Source organism: Aptenodytes forsteri, unplaced genomic scaffold, assembly GCF_000699145.1.
Source record: "Aptenodytes forsteri isolate BGI_AS27 unplaced genomic scaffold, ASM69914v1 Scaffold115, whole genome shotgun sequence".
Lineage (NCBI taxonomy): Eukaryota > Metazoa > Chordata > Aves > Sphenisciformes > Spheniscidae > Aptenodytes > Aptenodytes forsteri.
The window spans coordinates 1,132,230-1,150,677 of NW_008795319.1; the positions used below are offsets into that span (position 1 = coordinate 1,132,230).

Genomic DNA, 18,448 nt, shown 5'->3' on the forward strand with positions numbered 1-18,448 from the left:
CTCACCTCACAGCAACACTGATAATAGTCCGTCTCCTCCCTGCGTTGCAGTTTCCCAAACTAGTTACCTGTGTAGTCTGATGCTGCTCCTTTCCTGTCTGAGGCAGATGTTCACTGCAAAAGTGGCTGAAGCCTTGTAAGAAGTGGCTTTCTCCTTTAGTCATTACTGTTCCTCTTGCTGACATTACTTAACCCGCAGGGAGAGCTGGCAGAGTGGAGTGCATAAGCACTCCTCATCTGCTCCAGCGCTAAGTCAGCTGGAGGATTTCTGTGATTCTCCACTACCAGTTTAAGCCAGGGCAGCTCACAATACTAAAGTAGATTTGGAGTACCCATACAGCCTAATTTGTTAGCGCTCCTGAAGAGAATGTACTGTCAAGCATAGGGGCAGTAGTTTTTCAAAACAGTTATAGCTAAGTTCAGAAAATAGACTATTAAACCACAAGGTTTTCCTAGCATTACTAGTTTTTAAGCCATATATATTGCATATGCAGTAGGTTTAGTAAAATAAGTGGTATTTAGCACGGTATAAGTAAGCATAGTGGTTTTGAGCCTGTGTTTTGAAAATATTTTTTGTCTTCTGACAAGATTCCACATTTCAAATAAGAAAGGTACCATTTGTGATTTGAAAGATAGCCACTTCACCTATTCTTCTCACAAAATTATAAAATGCATAGATATCAAGTCAGAAAATCCTGTGTATGTTGCAGGCTTTGCAGATAAGCAAAAAGAGAACAGAAGAGTGAAAAAATAAGCGGATGCTCTCCTTTCAGAAAAAAAACCAACAAAACAAACCTGTTCTTGAATTTTTGTCTAAGATAATATATACTTGTCCAATTATGACACAAGAAAAGTGCAACTGTCTTTTCTGTGTGGATTTATGGGGTGAAATCCTGGCTTTGTCAATGTTAGTTGAACTTTAGTCATTAGCTTGTGTAGGGCAAAGTTTCCAACCATTGCTTAGTACTTTGTCTCCACCCATCTTTTCATGGAGGGAGAAGTTTGGAGGCTTACTAGAAAGACAGCACAAATTGCATTATCCAAAGAAAATCATTCTAATTTTCAGTGTTCTCATTTTAAAGTTAAATGTCTGGTTTCTATTGGGTCTTCTGCTCAGCACATCCATAGCACTTTTCTCTTACTGCTCAGGCAATTAATTACATCTCAGAATGCCCCAGGGAGGTAGGTATTCCTGTCTCATTCTACCAGTGAGGAAGTCATACCACAAAATATTAAACAATTATCCAAGGTCACTGAGCAAACAAGGAGTAGAGCTAGTAATCACAATTCCTGAATTCCACTTATGCTCCATCTCTAGTGCGGTGTGCTCTCTCCAAATGCATGCATTATAATGACCTTGCAAAGAAGGTAGAGGTTTTTTTCCTCATAGGAAAGAAAACTATTTTATTTTGAATTAAAAGCAGCTTCTATGTTTCTAATTGCACTGAAAGGTAAATGGCAAATCAGATTAAATTATTATCTTAATTGCTGTTATGTACATCTTAAGTATCTAAACAAAATAGCTCTTTTTATCTCTTCCTGGCCACCAAAATAATTGAACAGAGATGAATAAAATTATGCTCAAAAATTGTGGGCAATATTCAGATGTTAAATAAGTTACCAGGAAGAAGAAGTGATCAGGTCTTTATTATTACAGGGAGTGAGCAATGAATATAAATGTAAAATTATTAGGAAATAACATATTCATATGCAAATCACATGCTGTTAATATGTATTTTTTAATTTTAAAACATCTGTTAATATGATCTGCCTTTTAATTACTTGTATTGTTGCCCTCTTTGCATTTGTGGAAGAGTTTTTTATTCAATGCTGGAAAATTCCATTACAAGGTTGCAGAATGCTGACTGAAGAGTAGGAAAAAAGTGCTCTCAATATGTGCTTTTCTGGAATCTTGTACTAGAAGACATTTAAGCATGTGATGATAGCCACTGCTTGGGGTAGAATTTTGGGGTAGATGGACCACTATGAATTTTTCTGTGCTTTCAATACTACATAGGTAAAATAGTAAGACAGAAACAACTTCATATGTATCTCTCTCTCTGTTATAAACAATACCATTTACTGACCCCACATTCAAAGGAATTTCACGGGACCTTTTTTTCATTCCGACTCTCCAGTAAGAAAAAAATCTAACTTAAATTCTGTATTTAAACAGTAGACCAGAGCTACTGAGTCTACTAGCAATTGATCAAACAATAATCTTTAAAGATAGTCTCAGCTAATATATCAATAATGTCTGTAACAGATACTGGAAGTATTTATATAACTCAACAAACACAACTAAGAGTCAATATCTGAATTGTAAAAAGCAGTGCAGAAAAACTAACATATAATTTCAATCAATCATAAACCAAGGGTGCTGATTGCCTGTGATAATAGCAATTAGTTTATGTATCCTAAAGGTGAGCTTCAAATATCGATTCACAGGGAGCATACAGCAAATTGAAAGAAGTAGCCAGTGTAATTAAAAGGGCTGTGCCCATGACTTCACATTTCTTATCAAAGTAGCCACCAAAAAATTTGCTATGACACTTGTTACCACACCCAAAGCAATCCTCATGCCCAAGCACACTCAGATTCCTCAGCAATAAACTCTCTTATGTTTCCATCATGCTGCCATAACTTACTCTTTTCGTTTCTGAAAGTGAAGCATACAATATTTCTTCTTAGCTAAGGGTGTTGGCAATAACACCAAATTCCTGGAAAAACTGGACCCTCAGCCCTCAGTTATTAAGCTGCCTGTGTGGATTTCTTTCCAATCACAGTCTTTGACACCTGATAGCACTGGGGACAGTCAGAAGTGAAAAGGACAGGGGGTGAGAGGAGCCCGCTAGAGCAGAAGGACTGGTTGGCAGGCTGGAAGTCACCGAGGGAGCGGGGAGGTCAGACTCCACAGGGTTTCTTTGCACGGGAGTTAGAAGGAGGAAAAGGAATCAGCGTTAAAACATGATGACCGCCCTGCACATCCTTTCAGCTCTTGGGCACGCTGATTCACAGACTCGCTTGCAGTTCTCTCTCTCTCTCTCCATACCTTTCTCTCTCCAAGGCTACAGCTCTTACCTGCTCTTCATCTGAAATCCCTTTCAGTTTCCACTTCATTAACATGTCACTTTTTTAAGCTAAAATGTGTCCAGGCTCTCTTTCCTTTCCATTTCGGCACAGTCTCTCAGAGAAAGACCAGACTCCACTGTTCTCGTATGTTCTGAAACACAATGAAACTCAGCTTGGGAATCAAAAAGGCTGAAGGGTCTTTCAACCCTTCTGCTACCCAACAAGCTACCCAAATCTCTGTGTGACTACTGAGGTAGTCTATATGGCTTCAATCCTTTAAGATTATTCCTGAAGATAGAGTTTTCCATTCTCAGGAGCCCGCCTTGATGCTGAAAGAAAGAAGGTTACCTTGGAGTACTGGAACTGAGATATAAAAGAGCAACTTTGCACATCAAGGAATTTTTAATTACTAGCATTCAGATATATTGTTCTTCATTAAAAATCCTTGTAGGAAAAAAAACACTAATAATCTGATTTCTTTTCTTGGTGTGGCTGCATCTTGTAATTTATTGGCATCGTGTGGTTCAGAGACTCTTTATAGTGTTGCTCCATTTCATCTTGCTTTCTCCACAATAAATATATAATCCTTTACTGCTGTATAAGTGGGAGCGGCCAGTGTTTTCCCAGTTAAAGGCTGTAATCCCAAAACTTTCATCTATGTTTTGGCTACGGATTCACCTATTAATGCAGTAGGGTCTATCATGCAATAACAAGAGCTGTTAGCTGTCAACCATCCTCTCATATTTTGATGATGGTATTACCAAATAGATATAAATAAGTTATGGCCATCATCCTTCCTTGTTAAAGTTTGGAATCAAGCAAATAAGTCTACCACGTTACTGGAAAAAAGAGCATAAGAGACTTGTACCACAAATTACATTTCTGTTCTTGTTCTGTATCAGAAGCTGGTACAGCCACACCAGCAATTTACTTTAAGAACACTGTCAGTCAAGGAAAAACAGCTTCTTCCAATGGGTAATATAAAGTAATTTTTTACTATATGAGTACTGCCAGAAAGACTGTACGTTTCACCTTTATGTGAAGGTGTTTCAGTCCGGAGGTGGGGGAGGGGACTCGAAGGGAACAAGAAATTGGTTTGTCTTTGTGTGGTACATTTAGTGAGTATTTTTACTACTTTACTCATTTTCATTTATATAAATAAAGCTTCTCCTTTTTTATCTAAGTCTTACTTCTCCCCAAGGCTTCTCTGCAAATGCAGTGGCACTTCGGCAAAGGGTAACTGAAGCTGCAGCACATTTACAGCAAAATGCCATTTTTAAAGGGTGTAATGAAGCATACTGCAGAGACAGGATTTTTAAATTCACTATATGGAAACTGATTCACTGTAGGAATGAGAGACCTGAGGATTTAGGACTATATCATATTGGCTGCCACTTCTTCAACCCTCTAGGCAATAGCTTTCCACAGTAAACTTTGGTTTCGTGTGACCATAAAACCCTGATATTCAACAAAAGAACATCCTGAGCAGCTCAAAGAAAAAGAAAATAAATGGAATGCACCAAAAATCACAACAAGAATGTTTCTTGTTCCATAGCAAGATCAGCTGCTACCAAATCTTCTCCAGAGATGTCCACTCCCAATATGTGCTAGCCTGAGCCTCACTTTAGCTCTGCGGCTGATATTCCCCCTCCCCAAGCTTTCCCCTCCCACCCCAAGGCAACAAGATATTGAAATGTAGTTGCAGAGAAGACATCTTGCAGAGAAGAAATAGCTTTCAGAATTTTAACAGGCACTTTATGTTTTATATTATCATTTTTCTGTTTTCATAGAACATTATCTTTCTACAAAAGCAATCTTTGATACCTGTTTTAACCGTTCAGTATTTCAGTCTGGAGTCAACTAATTATTTTCTTACTGGCCACAAAAGTCAGCAGTGATTAGCAAAAACAAGATACCAGCAATAGAATCATGCCCATTAAAAAACAACAAGCTCATTAACTAAAATGCTTCAGTTCAGTCAAACTTTTTTTCTGTTACCTCTGCTTACTCCTGGAGTCTTTGGAATATAGGTCATTTTTTGCGGTTGTAGATCTGTAGCAACGTTAGATACTCCAATTAGTCAGGTAAAAAAATGACAGGTATTCTGATTTTCTAAGGGGGCTATTGTGGTTTTTTCCTACTAAATGAAAGTGCATGTATGATGAATTTCATTTATTCAGGGAGAATTTTTTAAGTCTTAAAAGTCTTTAAATGTTATTAAAAAAAATAAAAATAGGCAGCGGCAACTTTTAAACTTCAAAGGTGAATGGCCAGAAAGAATAATTGTTTCTTAACATCAACAAAGTTTTTATTCCTTTTTAAAATGAAGCTTGGACAATAAGGAGGTCAAGTAGAGATATAATACTTCATTTACACTAGAAGAATAGCCAGTACATTACTAATGGTTGACTATCTTAAACCAAAACTGGAAAGAAATCTGCATCACAAAACTTTAAACACTCTTTGACAGCTCTGATGTGATTGGAGGGGCAAATTCACTTCTTGGTTTTGGGAAATATAGTTGATTTCAGTGAAGGAGTATCTGAGATGAGGAAGTTAGTGGGCCAGTAACACCTGTACCCAGAGGAGCAGACGAAAGTCATCAGAAGATAAGAGGAAGGAAATAAGCGTCCTCTCCAACCTGCATTTGGGCCCATTCACAATTCAACATGATGCCAACATGAGATAATACTCTGTGTGCCTACACTGCTGGTCAGGCCGTGGGCCTGGATCTGGTCTATGATCTAATGGTCCGACTGACCATTCACACTCAAAATTCACTTTAATAAATAATCTGACCCCAAGCAGTTCCTACATATTATAAATCATGCTCTGCCCTGTGGTAATTTTTGGGGAAAAAACTGATGCTTCATCATTGGCAATATCTCCAGTCACGAGTGTCTCCCCTGGTGACTGCCAGAGTAAAGCATTTGCTGGAGTTTATATTATTCCATAAGCTTGCAGGTTTTGATTACTGCTTCTCAACTAAAACATGTTGTCTGACCCTGAGCACTGTTTCAAGTCAATGTGGTCTCCTTTGCATTAAAAAATAGACTATTTGCACTAATGCAGTCACTAACCGTGTCTCAACTGAAAAGGTGTTTTGTGAATCCACATCCTAACTGTAACCAAAGATGTGACTGCTCTCTTAGTTTCAGTGCAAGGTGAAACGTTAATTTACCTTCAGTGTTGATTTGAACTAACCCATTTTGCTTTGCTCTGAAACGGAGGGCACACAAAACGTTACCACCTTTCCGTTCATGGTGTAGCTTCTTCAACCATGAAGATCCCCAGCTATTCTGCAAGAGCTTCTCTATACTAAATATCAGTGTCTTTGTACTTTTCCACCCATGCAACATTTAAAGAGAGTTCAGTTTCCCTCCCGTGGCCAGGAGGCCTCATTCTCCTTTACCCAGGAGGACTTCCTGACCTGCCAGAGAAAGAAATTGTGACTTCAATTTCCCATGTGGGTGGACAGTATGTGGTCCTATCCATGTTGGGTAAGATTTCAGTTTCGCAAAGTTTCTGCTAAAGGATGGATTTTTAAACTTATTTACTCACATACTTCCTGTGTTACGGCTAAAAGTGTGGTATGATTGACAGCAAAATATATTGTATTATAAAGGTTTTGGAAATAGTAAACCGAAAATGTAACATCAGCACACCATTCCATACATGTAGCTAATATGTCACCATATTGCTCAAAAATTCATTTGGAACTTGGACTCTAACACATGCATACAAAAAGAAAAATCCAAACAATTTTTTCTGTGCTTGTACTATGTAACAATATCACTATCATGTATTTGGAATTCTATATTATTATCAATAGACACATTAATCAAGATGCAGAAGAAAAACAAAGGCCTCTGTATGTATTACTTTCACTGGGAAGTCTTGTCATTTTAAGCTCATCATAACCAAATGATATGAATAAACTGTTTAAGGAAAAACTAGTGAAGACCGAACTTTAGTAAGTTATCTATAGCAACTGAGCCCAAAGCAATCAAAATATGGACCTTTTACTGAACTCTTGTTCTGCTCTAGAAGGTATATTTATGAAGTCTTTGCCTGAGAGGAAAATGTTGCTGTCACTCTAAAAACTTGCTTTACTAAAAGAAAATCTTTAACATGTCTTAATGGAGATGAAGATTTTTTCAGTTCCTTTTTATATTTAAGGCCATCATTCCATTAATCAAGTAGCTGACTAAATTTAAGGCAATGTAGTTAGCCTTTATTGAACTGTATGAATAATACAATTTTGATTTTTAATATTATCGTGTACTAGCCTATGTATTTTATTTTGCATAGAAAGCTCTATTCTCTTGTTCAGTTCATTCTGTTAAAAAATTGAACAAAATTATTCAATGCTGTGAGTGAATTGCAATAGACACACTACTTTCAAAAAGCTAGGAATCTGTCACTGCTTTCTGGCAGGGATCTGACACTTGAAAGCCCAGTCTCTCCTTCCAGTAGTGGGAATGGAATACAAGACAAAAAGAAAAATGAACTGAGGTTGGATTCACTCTACAGGTACCTCAGGAATCGGATCGAACTCAAGAACATCTCTGCTTGGATTATTAGAAAATAAATGAGAAAGTTGCATGTAACATGAAAAATGTATTAAAAATATGTTCTTCTTGGCTATGAGCAATGAATATTTTTGCCCCTGCTCACTATAGCTAGTATGTCCTACATTATCTCACAGAGTATCCCCTTATACCTGGTAGTTCAGCAAGTTTCACATTTATATTCCTTATAGATGAATTTTATTGACCATGCTGAGTCAGGAGTACTCATTTCAATACTTGGTGTCTGAGTGGGATAGCAAAAGTCTAAAACAAGACCTGAGCAAGGAAAATATGTTCTGAAATGTTAATTTCTTCAACAGGCACTTAAAAAATTTTGTATGGATCAAGGCATAAAAATTATGTGCATCTTAAAAAATAGATACAACTAGATTTTTAAATTTATGGGGCGAGGACCTCAAACGTTTCAAATCTTCAGCAGTAGTTCAAGACTGGATAGTTCTGCTTACTACCGTGTTACCTGTTTATAAATGAAATAAAATAGCCCCACATTAGTCTTAGGAAAAAGACTCTATTTTAATATACCAATCAATTAGTTTTGTTTTGATAGCAACAGCAAGTATACTGTTTCATCATCAATTTGAATCTTCCCTTCCCTTTCCTACTGGCTTCAAGTCACCTTCCAATCTTTTAAACTCCTCTCTTTTCAATCTCTGTTTTTTATGCACTTCAAGTGTTCTTTTTTTCCCAGCATCAGAAAGCTTGACCCTTACTTTTATATTTTACAAACATTAATATTCTATGCATACCTGTAATACAAACATGCTGATAACCAATAAAATAAAACAATATGGAAAATAGCTAACATCTGCCACACTGATTTCTTAATAACTTCTGTATTTCATTACAAAGACATAGACAGAATATCATATAACTTTGGGGGGGTTGTAGAGATTTTGGAACTTCCTCATGAACATGTGCATGTCAGATGTATTCTATGACTATTGTAACAGAGTAATGTTGCACTATGATGTGATATAAGATAGATGATATACTATGATTTCTGCATTTCCATTTTTACTGCTGTGTGTATGATCAGTTGAAGTCAGTGGAAGATAAAATGAGAAATAATTTGACGATCCACTAGCTGATTTAGGAGAGAGTTCAAGTTTGGTGTTCAAGCTGGACCACAACTGTAGCTTCCTGTTTGCTCCTTTGGAAGGCTTAACTTCCAGGAATACCATGTCTGGGGGGGGGGGGAAGAAAGAAAAGACTTTGAAGACAAACTGAACTAGCCTTACAGTTTTTAACGTATTCTTCCTGAGCATATTTCATTCACACAAATTTGAAAAAGTATTCTAAAGATAATGCAAAGTAAAAACTATTTGGCAAAACTCTCTTGCTTAATGTAGTATCTTCATTTCTACATGTTATTTTTCTTCCATTATTTTCTTTCTTTTGGTCTCAAATGGAAGTAAAAAATCAAATGTATTTCTATTAGCTTTTCATGATTCAACTCCTCATTAACATACCAACTGCATTAAATGTTATTCACATTGGTGCTTTAACTTAAATGGTAAAAGCTCAAAACATCTAATAAATTCTGGGCTGGCAGACTAGTGCAGTGATTTTTCCAGAGCTGACTGTACTGCCACCACAGTAGGTAGTCATTCTCTGCTGAAAGTGAAGGAGTAAGGTTTTTTTCATCCTGAGATAGACAGGTTGCCTGTGTAGAGAAGTGGAAGGTTAGTTTTCCGTAAGTTTTTGTGGGAGTATAAAGAAATGGATCATAACACCATCCTCGTTTTATTTTTCTAAAGCTTTCAGCCAAAACCCTCGAGAATTTTGACAGCCATTAACAGTGGCATCACTTTGTTCTTTCAAGTTTAGATATTTACAAAACATGTTTTTCTTTTCTGTTTTTAGCACAAGAAGAATGGGCCACAACCCGTTCCAGCCTAAAGGCACCACCTCCAAGGTCAGCCAGAGGGGGTTACAGGGAACACCCCTATGGTAGATATTGAAGGTCCTTCTCATCTGTGACCTCATCTCAAAGACAATTAATAGCCTGTGGTCTCCACATAAACAGCAACAAGACAAGTAATAGTCCATTTCTTTTCTATCCTAGGGATTACTGCTCATTATTATCCTATGTACTACTTGTATTTCCTATAACATTGGAGTGACATTGGCATTAGTATTATTTTATAACACGGACTTAAAAAAACAGAGACAAAAAAACCTTTGGCAAGCATTGTCTATAAACCATTCAAAGATGATGTTCTGTTGGTTGTATTCATTGCTGTGTGTAACTTAAAAAGCATGACACTGTTACAGATCTTGAGTCTCTCTACATACTAGCTAAGGCTTAGTTTTTGTTTAGGGTTGCTGAAAGACTGTAATATGATTCTTTTTTTTCCTTTTTTTTTTTGAACCAGACAATAATCAAGCTGTAGATAAGATGTTTTAACCTGTCTTTTTTAATATATGTTAGTTTAGATTAAGATGTTCGATATTAAGTTTGTAAATTTAATTTTAAATGCTGTTTTAATGGGGTTGAAAACAAGCAGCTACTGTATGTATGTAGCTAACTGAATTTGTTCAGTGTTTTAACCTGTATTTGTTAAAAAAAAAATCACATAAAGTTCCATGTGTAAGCTTCTCTAAATAGGAAACCATAATTTTGTCAAATATGTTTGCCATAATTTGTCAATAAAGCTGAAATCTTGTGTAACAAACTAAATTTGGAATTACTTGTTTTCTAGCTTTAAATGCCTGCTTTATTTCTTTTTCAAGAGTTGCCTAAAATGTTTTTTATATAAAAATTACAAAAATGAACCCAAGCCTGTTTTAAGATTTTTTGTGTAAGACTTTAAAAGTTGTATTAATAACTTCTGGTTGTTAAATAATTTAAAAGTTAACAAACTAAACTGTTACATGAATCATGGTTAGTATCCACTAATGTATAACATGTTAATGGAAAAACATGCTTTAGAACAATAAATGGATTTTAAACTATCCTCTAAGCTTGATCTTGCTAAACACAAACTCTGATTGACTTGTTTGTATTAGCATGTCTCTCGTGAGAATGTAATGGAGTTTAAAGAGGTAAGATTACCACTTACCACTGTTAGACTGTCTAAATGCTAGTTCTTCAACCTTTGAGTTTCCCCGCACATTAAATATCCCATTCAACATGTAAGCATTGCATAGATTCACCTATTTGTTTTCACTCAGAAGAGTGCGTTGACTGCATTTTTCGTAGTATATAACAATTTGTCTTGATAAACAAATCATCAGTGTCACTGCCCAGTTGTTGGTACTCAACTTCAAAAACTTTATTTGTAATTTTCAGTGCTAAATATCACCGCCCTTGAAGGCAGTTTAGAGGGCTGATATTTCTTTTGAGACTATCAGACTTGATGGCTGATGATTATTAAGGAAATATGTCGCAGGACTCAAAGGATGACTAAACGTTAAACAGGTAACACTAATAGTAACTCTGTAATTTTGAGTATGCAACAGTAATGTTAAATATTCTCAGTTATTAAGTTACTGATAGTTAAAAAAGTAAACCTACCAAAAGATAACAAATAGGTATATAGGCTATTAAAACAACTAATTAATATTAACTAGTGACAACAAAATTATTCTACAATATATAACCCTCAAGGTAATAAACAGAACTAAAATTAACAATAATAGTAATGCAACTCTTGCTAACAACAAATATATAACCTAAATTCTGATGAAAAAAAAAACAAAAAAAGAACAGAAGACTTGATGGTAGGGATGCCAAAACTGTTAATCCTTTAAATACAGTCTTTTTATTTACAGTGGCTTTTTGTCAATGTGATTGGTTTACTTTTTTGATGAGAATAAAGTACAGGCCTATTGCTGTTCAGTTTGTGAACAAAATCTCTTGCAGCTGGAGTTGCATGCTAACTCTTTTTGAATAGTTTATGAAATGTATGTTTTGTCATTTGAAGTGTTAAAGTGAATTTAGTAGGCTACATGATGGTTACATTGAGTTTATTCTGTCTCACTATTTCAGGGACTCAGGCACTGGACAGCTAAGCAGCAGATCTGCTGAGAAGTGGTCAGGTAAGCTCTGCCGCATCTCAGGGGTTTTTCCTATTTCCTATTTTATCATTGCGTTTGCTTTTACTAACACACAGAAACATATTCAGCTAGAGTTTTAAAATAAATAATTCTATCCAGCAATATTTCTCTGCATAGCGGCATAGTGATTACGGTATGATGGCAATCAAAACATTTGCTTTTATATGGTATGATACCCTTCATTTAAATAAAAGAAGTCTTGTCATCTAGCCTTTTAATGGTAAATATTAAGACGGTATGCTTTATAACTGCCCCTGCTAAAAACAAGAGCTGGTGTTTATTAAAAGCATGCCTACATTTTGGAAAACAAACTAGTCACATGACATAGAAAAATACAATACTGGCTTACCTTTACTTCTCAAAACATTTATCGTTTCTTCCTCTGCCAAAAGTATCTATAAAGAGACAGGAAGTTTGTTATTTATTCTTTTGCTTGGTGGCTTTCTCTTTTTTATGCTTTAGAACAGCAGAGACATTAATGGTATTACCATGCAATGGCATGGATCAAGGCATAACTTTCTATATTTCTCTGTTAAATACATTTAAACATAAAGGCGTATCCTGGATAACCTTCTTATATAGACTTCAGATTATATATGAGATTTTTGATTGAAGACAAATGTCATTGCTGGAAACAAAAATAAATTCAGCTCAGATACAACTTCGTCCACTCACTCAGAAGTGTCAACCTAATCACAATACAAAAAGTACAAATTCTCTTCCTCTCTTGTGATTGTTAAACTAGATAAGAGTTAATAAACAAAACTGATGATGTTGCACACCAAATACACAATCCCAGACGCATTTATTACTCTGGCATCTTTTCCCATGATTGTGGTCTGGCTGATTTAACATTTCCCAGCTATCGGTGTATTCAACGGTTACTTACAAACCACAAGTTGTGTTGTATAACAAGATATAAAGGGCTTAATTTTCCTCTCCAGAGGGTTGCCTCAAGACCTTTGTAAATTGGTTTGATTTATGTACTACAACCACTCTACAGGCCAAAGTGATATAAGACGGCATTAAGATTTGTCTGCATATTACAGTCACATCAGTGTAAGTGTACCACTATAGTTAAAAGGCTTCCATCTACCCACCTTGCATATAGTTATACAAACGTGCTTCAGTCAGTATATGTTACATCTATACAGACAAGAATCATAGAATCATAGAATAGTTTGGGTGGGAAGGGACCTTTAAAGGTCATCTAGTCCACCCCCCCTGCCGTGGGCAGGGACATCTGCAACTAGATCAGGTTGCTCAGAGCCCCGTCCAACCTGACCTTGAATGTTTCCAGGGATGGGGCATCCACCACCTCTCTGGGCAACCTGTGCCAGTGTTTCACCACCCTCAGCGTAAAAAATTTCTTCCTTAGATCTAGTCTAAATCTATCCCCCTTTAGTTTAAAGCCATTCCCCCTTGTCCTGTCGCAACAGGCCCTGCTCAAAAGTTTGCCGCCATCTTTTTTGTAAGCCCCCTTTAAGTACTGATAGGCTGCAATAAGGTCTCCCCAGAGCCTTCTCTTCTCTAGGCTGAACAACCCCAACTCTCTCAGCCTTTCTTCATAGGAGAGGTGCTCCAGCCCTCTGATCATTTTCGTGGCCCTCCTCTGGACCACTCCACTGCTATAAATACAGTTTCATACTGGTATAACTGTGATTATAGATTATTATACATTATAGATTTTACTATATAAGTATTTCAGAAAATGCTCATATGCCTTACTGAAATGATTAATTACACAAAACTGTGAGCAGGTCATACCTGATATAAGTGAGATCCAGGGCAAAGTACATAAAATTAATTTCTCACTTGTGCATCAGATTTTTATGTGAGGGTAACTAGCGTGAACTCCTTGAAGATGGACTGCAATAAATGCAGCTTTATAGCAGAGCAGTGTCCTTTGATATTATTGTATCAAAGTCCACTTTACAGCCATTATTTGTATGGATCAAAAAAAATGCAGAATATGTCAGTAAAACAATGCCTTGTGAAATATTCTTATAGAAGAATTATTTAGAAAAAGTAGGTTAATAAGTCAGTGCAAGCAACTCTTTATGTAAGCATTTGTTCTATTGATTTTCAGGAAATTAGTATGAAAAATTACCCATGACTGCATGTGCCATTCTGTGCTAACTACAAAGTATATTTCACATCAGTTTCTGAAGAAGTCTTACAGTGAATCAGCTATGTCTTAATAAAAAAATCCACCTTCTTAATTTGTGAAAGAGTAACAAGAGAGTCTGGTTATTCTAATTAACAGTCATCTTTAGGTCTTCCGTGAAAAGCTGTGATGTATTCCACACATCCTCCAGTCAGGTCAGCCATAATTCTGAGGTCCTGAAAACTTACATGCATCATCAGAAAACAAAGAACTTCAATTGTGCTACAGATAATTCCAAGACACTAGTCACCAACCAAATATTTTCTTTGGATGAATTCACATACCAAGTAGTTTTGTTTGTAATAGGAAGAAAAACTAGTATAAAATATCAAAACAATGAGTAAAAAACACCGGAAAAGCAACATTTCCATTAAAAGATTTCTAAGATTTTTTTTTTGTCCAGGTTGACCTCATCTATAGAACAGTTTGATCTTTAAAACAAAGTAGTGCATTATAATTTTCAGTACTTAAAACAGAAAAATTTATTATTTACACTAAAATATTCTTAGTTGTACCTCTGCAACATCAAGCTAAATATTCTTTTCATTGTTTTCTTTTTAAAATGGATCTGTCTACTTTTGAAAAATTCTTTGCTTTCATGAAATAGTAGGTAATACATGCACTCCTGGGTGAAAACACTTATTTCCCTAAATAAGTAGGCTATTGCATTATAAATGCAAACAATGCACATTCCAAAAAGTATTTGTTATGAATAGAATCAATGAACCAGTTTCGAAACTGATGATTTCTGGAGGTGGGTTATGCAACATTTGACAGTCCACATTGTTGAAATGGTGATCGAATAGCGGAGTGGATGGCACAGTGACAGAATCTGTAGCTTCATATGTCATACTGACACAGCTTCACTTGCTGGAAATTTAGTCTGAGAGGAAGGAGCAATTTTCAAGTCCAGCTAGAGACAGAATAGGAAGAAAGAGCCAAGGGTCTGAGAGCATTGTCACCTGCTGGAGCAGAACCCACAGAGCTGCACCACCAGGGACAAGCTCCTGGAAAAGTAACAGGTGAGGAAAAATTGCACTACTGCTCTGTTTTGTCTAGCAGACTTGTTGCATGTATTCAAGAGCCATTCTAACTGAAAAAAAATAGATATCCCTAGAGCAGCAACCTTTGTCAGAAAATGAAGTAGCCACATGCAACTATTTCTTTCCTATGCAGCTTATCTTACACTGTTTAAACAAGAAGATCTTAAATCTTCAGATGAAAAAATGAAGAACCTTAGGAAGTACAGTATACCTGACCTCACCTCAAAGGATATTGACCATGTTTTTCTAGCTCAATGAGGTCCTCAACCTCCATTCAGAATAACGGAGCTATAGCCATAAAGCTAGGAGATACTCCTTACTCCACATGCCCCAATCAGACTATAACCCAGCAATAATTACTCCATTATACTTGAACATGTGCTGACTTCTAAACAGAGTAACACCGAAGTTAGTGAACGTGAGTGCATGTAAAACAGATCACTGTGTCTATGGTAGCTCTGAAGGAACGGATGTGAAGACCTGGTCACTAAGCACAGCAGGCTGGAAAAGTCTGTGTCTCCCTATTGCGAGGGAGCTGCCAGACCGCAGCCAGGACTGAGGCTCTGAGCCGAGTATCTGGAATTTCGTAAAGCAACCAAATTACCATTAGGATCAGGATAATGAACATATATGAGTGCATCAATTGAAACGCTTAACATTTTATCATGATAATATGGATTTATGGTAGTCCTCATGAAATATCATCCAGGATTATTATCTGAAGGTTAAAATCAAGAACAAGTAAGCAATGTATTGTGTTCAAATAAAAACCACTTTGGTCCACATTAGTGATGTATTTCCTTCATGTTTAACAGTAGGAGTGTTGTTTTGTGTACTTTCTTTCTAAGAAGTCCAAAGTTTTGTGAAAGTCAAATAACGCAGTTACAAAATTATAAATGGTGGTGAAGGAGAGTCATAGGATAAGCTAAACATCAGAGAGAAAAAGTCTTTGTTAACATCTGAAAGAAGAATATGATCCATTAGGGAAGGGAAGTCCTAGAAAGTTTTCCATATTGTATTGTATTAACTTGCAGAAGCAAGTCAAGTTTGTATAAAGATTAAATAGGGACATCACTGGATATCAGTGTTCCCTGTACAACCTACTTAGACATACCACATACTCTGTAAAGTTTACTGGTACATTTCCCTTCTTTTATGGAAAAATACTATCTAAAATGAAAAGATAACTGAGAAACTCTACCTGAATTTCCTAGCCAGCTACATATTTTGACAGAAAAATTGTTTTCCTGTAATATTGTGAAACAAATACCAAATCTAAACAAAATTATAATCTCCCTACAGAATCTATTTACTAACATTTTTCTAGGAAAGATATTAAAGAAAATAGGGTTTTTTTCCGTAAGTATTACTTGAATTCTTTTATAATGCTGTAGAACTTCAGTAAATGGCTCAAGACTGCAAGAAGATGAAGTAGTTTGGGAAAAATGTTCATACAGTCAGAATCATAGAATAGGTTATAAATTCATCCTATGTGACAAAGAACCCACTTATCCCTATATCAGAACGTGTATTTTTAGGGTTCAGGAGGGCAGAGTTCATTTGCAGATGCATTTTATCAAGGTAGGAATCAAAAAAATTTAATTTTACTAAGAGATTATGAAGTTTTTACCAAAAAACCCAATAATTTTAGTTTACAAAAATTGAAAAGGCTGGCTGGGATTAAAGATATGTCAAAAGAATGAAGATCATATTTGTTACTATTTCAAGTCATCCTCTGTTGTCAACAGATTAACCGAAGTACAAAAAGAACCCTAATTAATAAGTAAAATCACAAGAAAAACTGAAAAATATTTGAATGCTAAACAGAAAAACAAGTTTGATGTCTTCTGAAGTTTTTTGTCCTCCATTAAACACTTTGATGCACTCTGTGACCTCCATCAGTTACTAGAACCCAAGAGTTACCCAAACAAAGGATCACGTTATCCATTTTACTGTATTGCTCTATGGAGACAGAAAAGGCACACGGGTAACTTTCTCAGACCAATTACGGCTTCAGAGATGATCACTGTCTTCCACTCTGTTGTTAGCTAATTACATTTTTCTAGTCATTATTATTGCTCATTGGGACCTGTCTGAAACCTTTGAAATCATTAAACCTTTCCTTTTTCTTCAATTGGTTTTGTTTCTGGTCCTGTAGGTTAGATGCTAACATTCATTTGGAGACATTAAGGAAAATGATTCCCACTGAAAGATTTGCTGATCTACATAGTTATTAGACAAATTATGACCTTTGCTCAGGAATATGCTGATATCTTTTAGTGAAGACGTGCTATACACAGTATTTATTTTCTGAAATAGTGGAATCTAAAGATGAATTGTGGCTCCCAGTATGAGTACATTAAGGATTTTCTGTCCTTTCATGATCGCTGGTTGACTAAGTAATTTATTTTATAACTCAGCAGAATATTTTAAAATTGTTGAAATACATCTTTAAATTGTGCATATCTGGAACAAAGTTTTCATTCTCAAACAGAAGCAATCTCTGTCAACTTAAGCATAAGAAATGCAGATTTCTAAATTTATACTAAAAACTTGTCACTGTTTTAAAGGTTTGTTTTCCTTATATAAAACCTAATAAAGGGCTGGGTTTAGTACTTATTGAAAGACATAAATACCTCCTTTCCTAAAATAATTGAATTAACTTTGAAATCTAGGATGCTTTACCAGAGAATAGCAAGATTCATTGAGAAAGCAATTTCAGGCTTTCATATTTCAAATCTGTAAATCAGAAGGAAGGTTTATTGGAGGAAGATCACACCCATGCTGTAATGGTCATCATTCACATACTAAAAGGAAGAAAAAAAGAAAGAAAAGGCTGTGTAGTTGATTTTGTAAATCCTGTGTATGCCCAAAGAATTTTTCAAGATGCTGTATAGAAACGATCGGGACTTTCTGATATCTTTTAGCAACATTTGGGTGTACAAGTAGGATGGAAACGCTTGAGTGCCCTGATAAGAGTAGAATTAATTCTGAAAACAATGTTTCTTGTTTCTTTGTGATGCTGCTGTACCCTATTGATTTAATTGAGGTATAGTTTCTTATTATACAGCGTTATTATAAATGTTGAGAGTACCTGTTATATCATGTCTGGCACTGTTCTTGCCACGCTGGATGCATTAGCTGATGATGGATGGCTTACTCACAGGAAAGCAGTGAATACCTTTGTTATATGCCCTTGCATTACAGGACCTTCACACTGTGTAACCACTAACAAGTCAGAGGTGCAAACTGCTGAGCTGCTCATTTATGACTTCTTAGCATTCTGGGTGTTTTGTTTTTTTTTTTCTTCTGCACAGTAAACAGAACAAAATGTGCAGATATTTTGTATCAAGATTTACTATATTCACTTATGACTCCATATTCACTGCCTAGCTAATAACTCATTATATTTCTTCTTGAACTTTATAACAGTCCTGTACAACCAGTGGCAAAATTCAGTGGAAAGGTCTTGCCTGTGCAGCTTCTTTCTTTTTCTTTTTTTTTTCCTTTTTTTTC

At 35.9% G+C, this 18,448-nt stretch overlaps 1 protein-coding gene across 1 annotated transcript in view; it reads left to right on the forward strand.

The window, feature by feature from the left end:
* The window catches only part of KHDRBS2 (KH RNA binding domain containing, signal transduction associated 2), a 312,654-nt gene extending 302,044 nt beyond the window's left edge, over window positions 1-10,610 (forward strand). The window contains exon 9 of the mRNA XM_009279735.1: window positions 9,527-10,610. Within this exon, the coding sequence (XP_009278010.1) occupies window positions 9,527-9,624 (98 nt within the window). The 3' untranslated portion in view covers window positions 9,625-10,610. The remainder of the gene's footprint in view (window positions 1-9,526) is intronic.
* The last annotated feature ends 7,838 nt before the right edge of the window (window positions 10,611-18,448 follow it).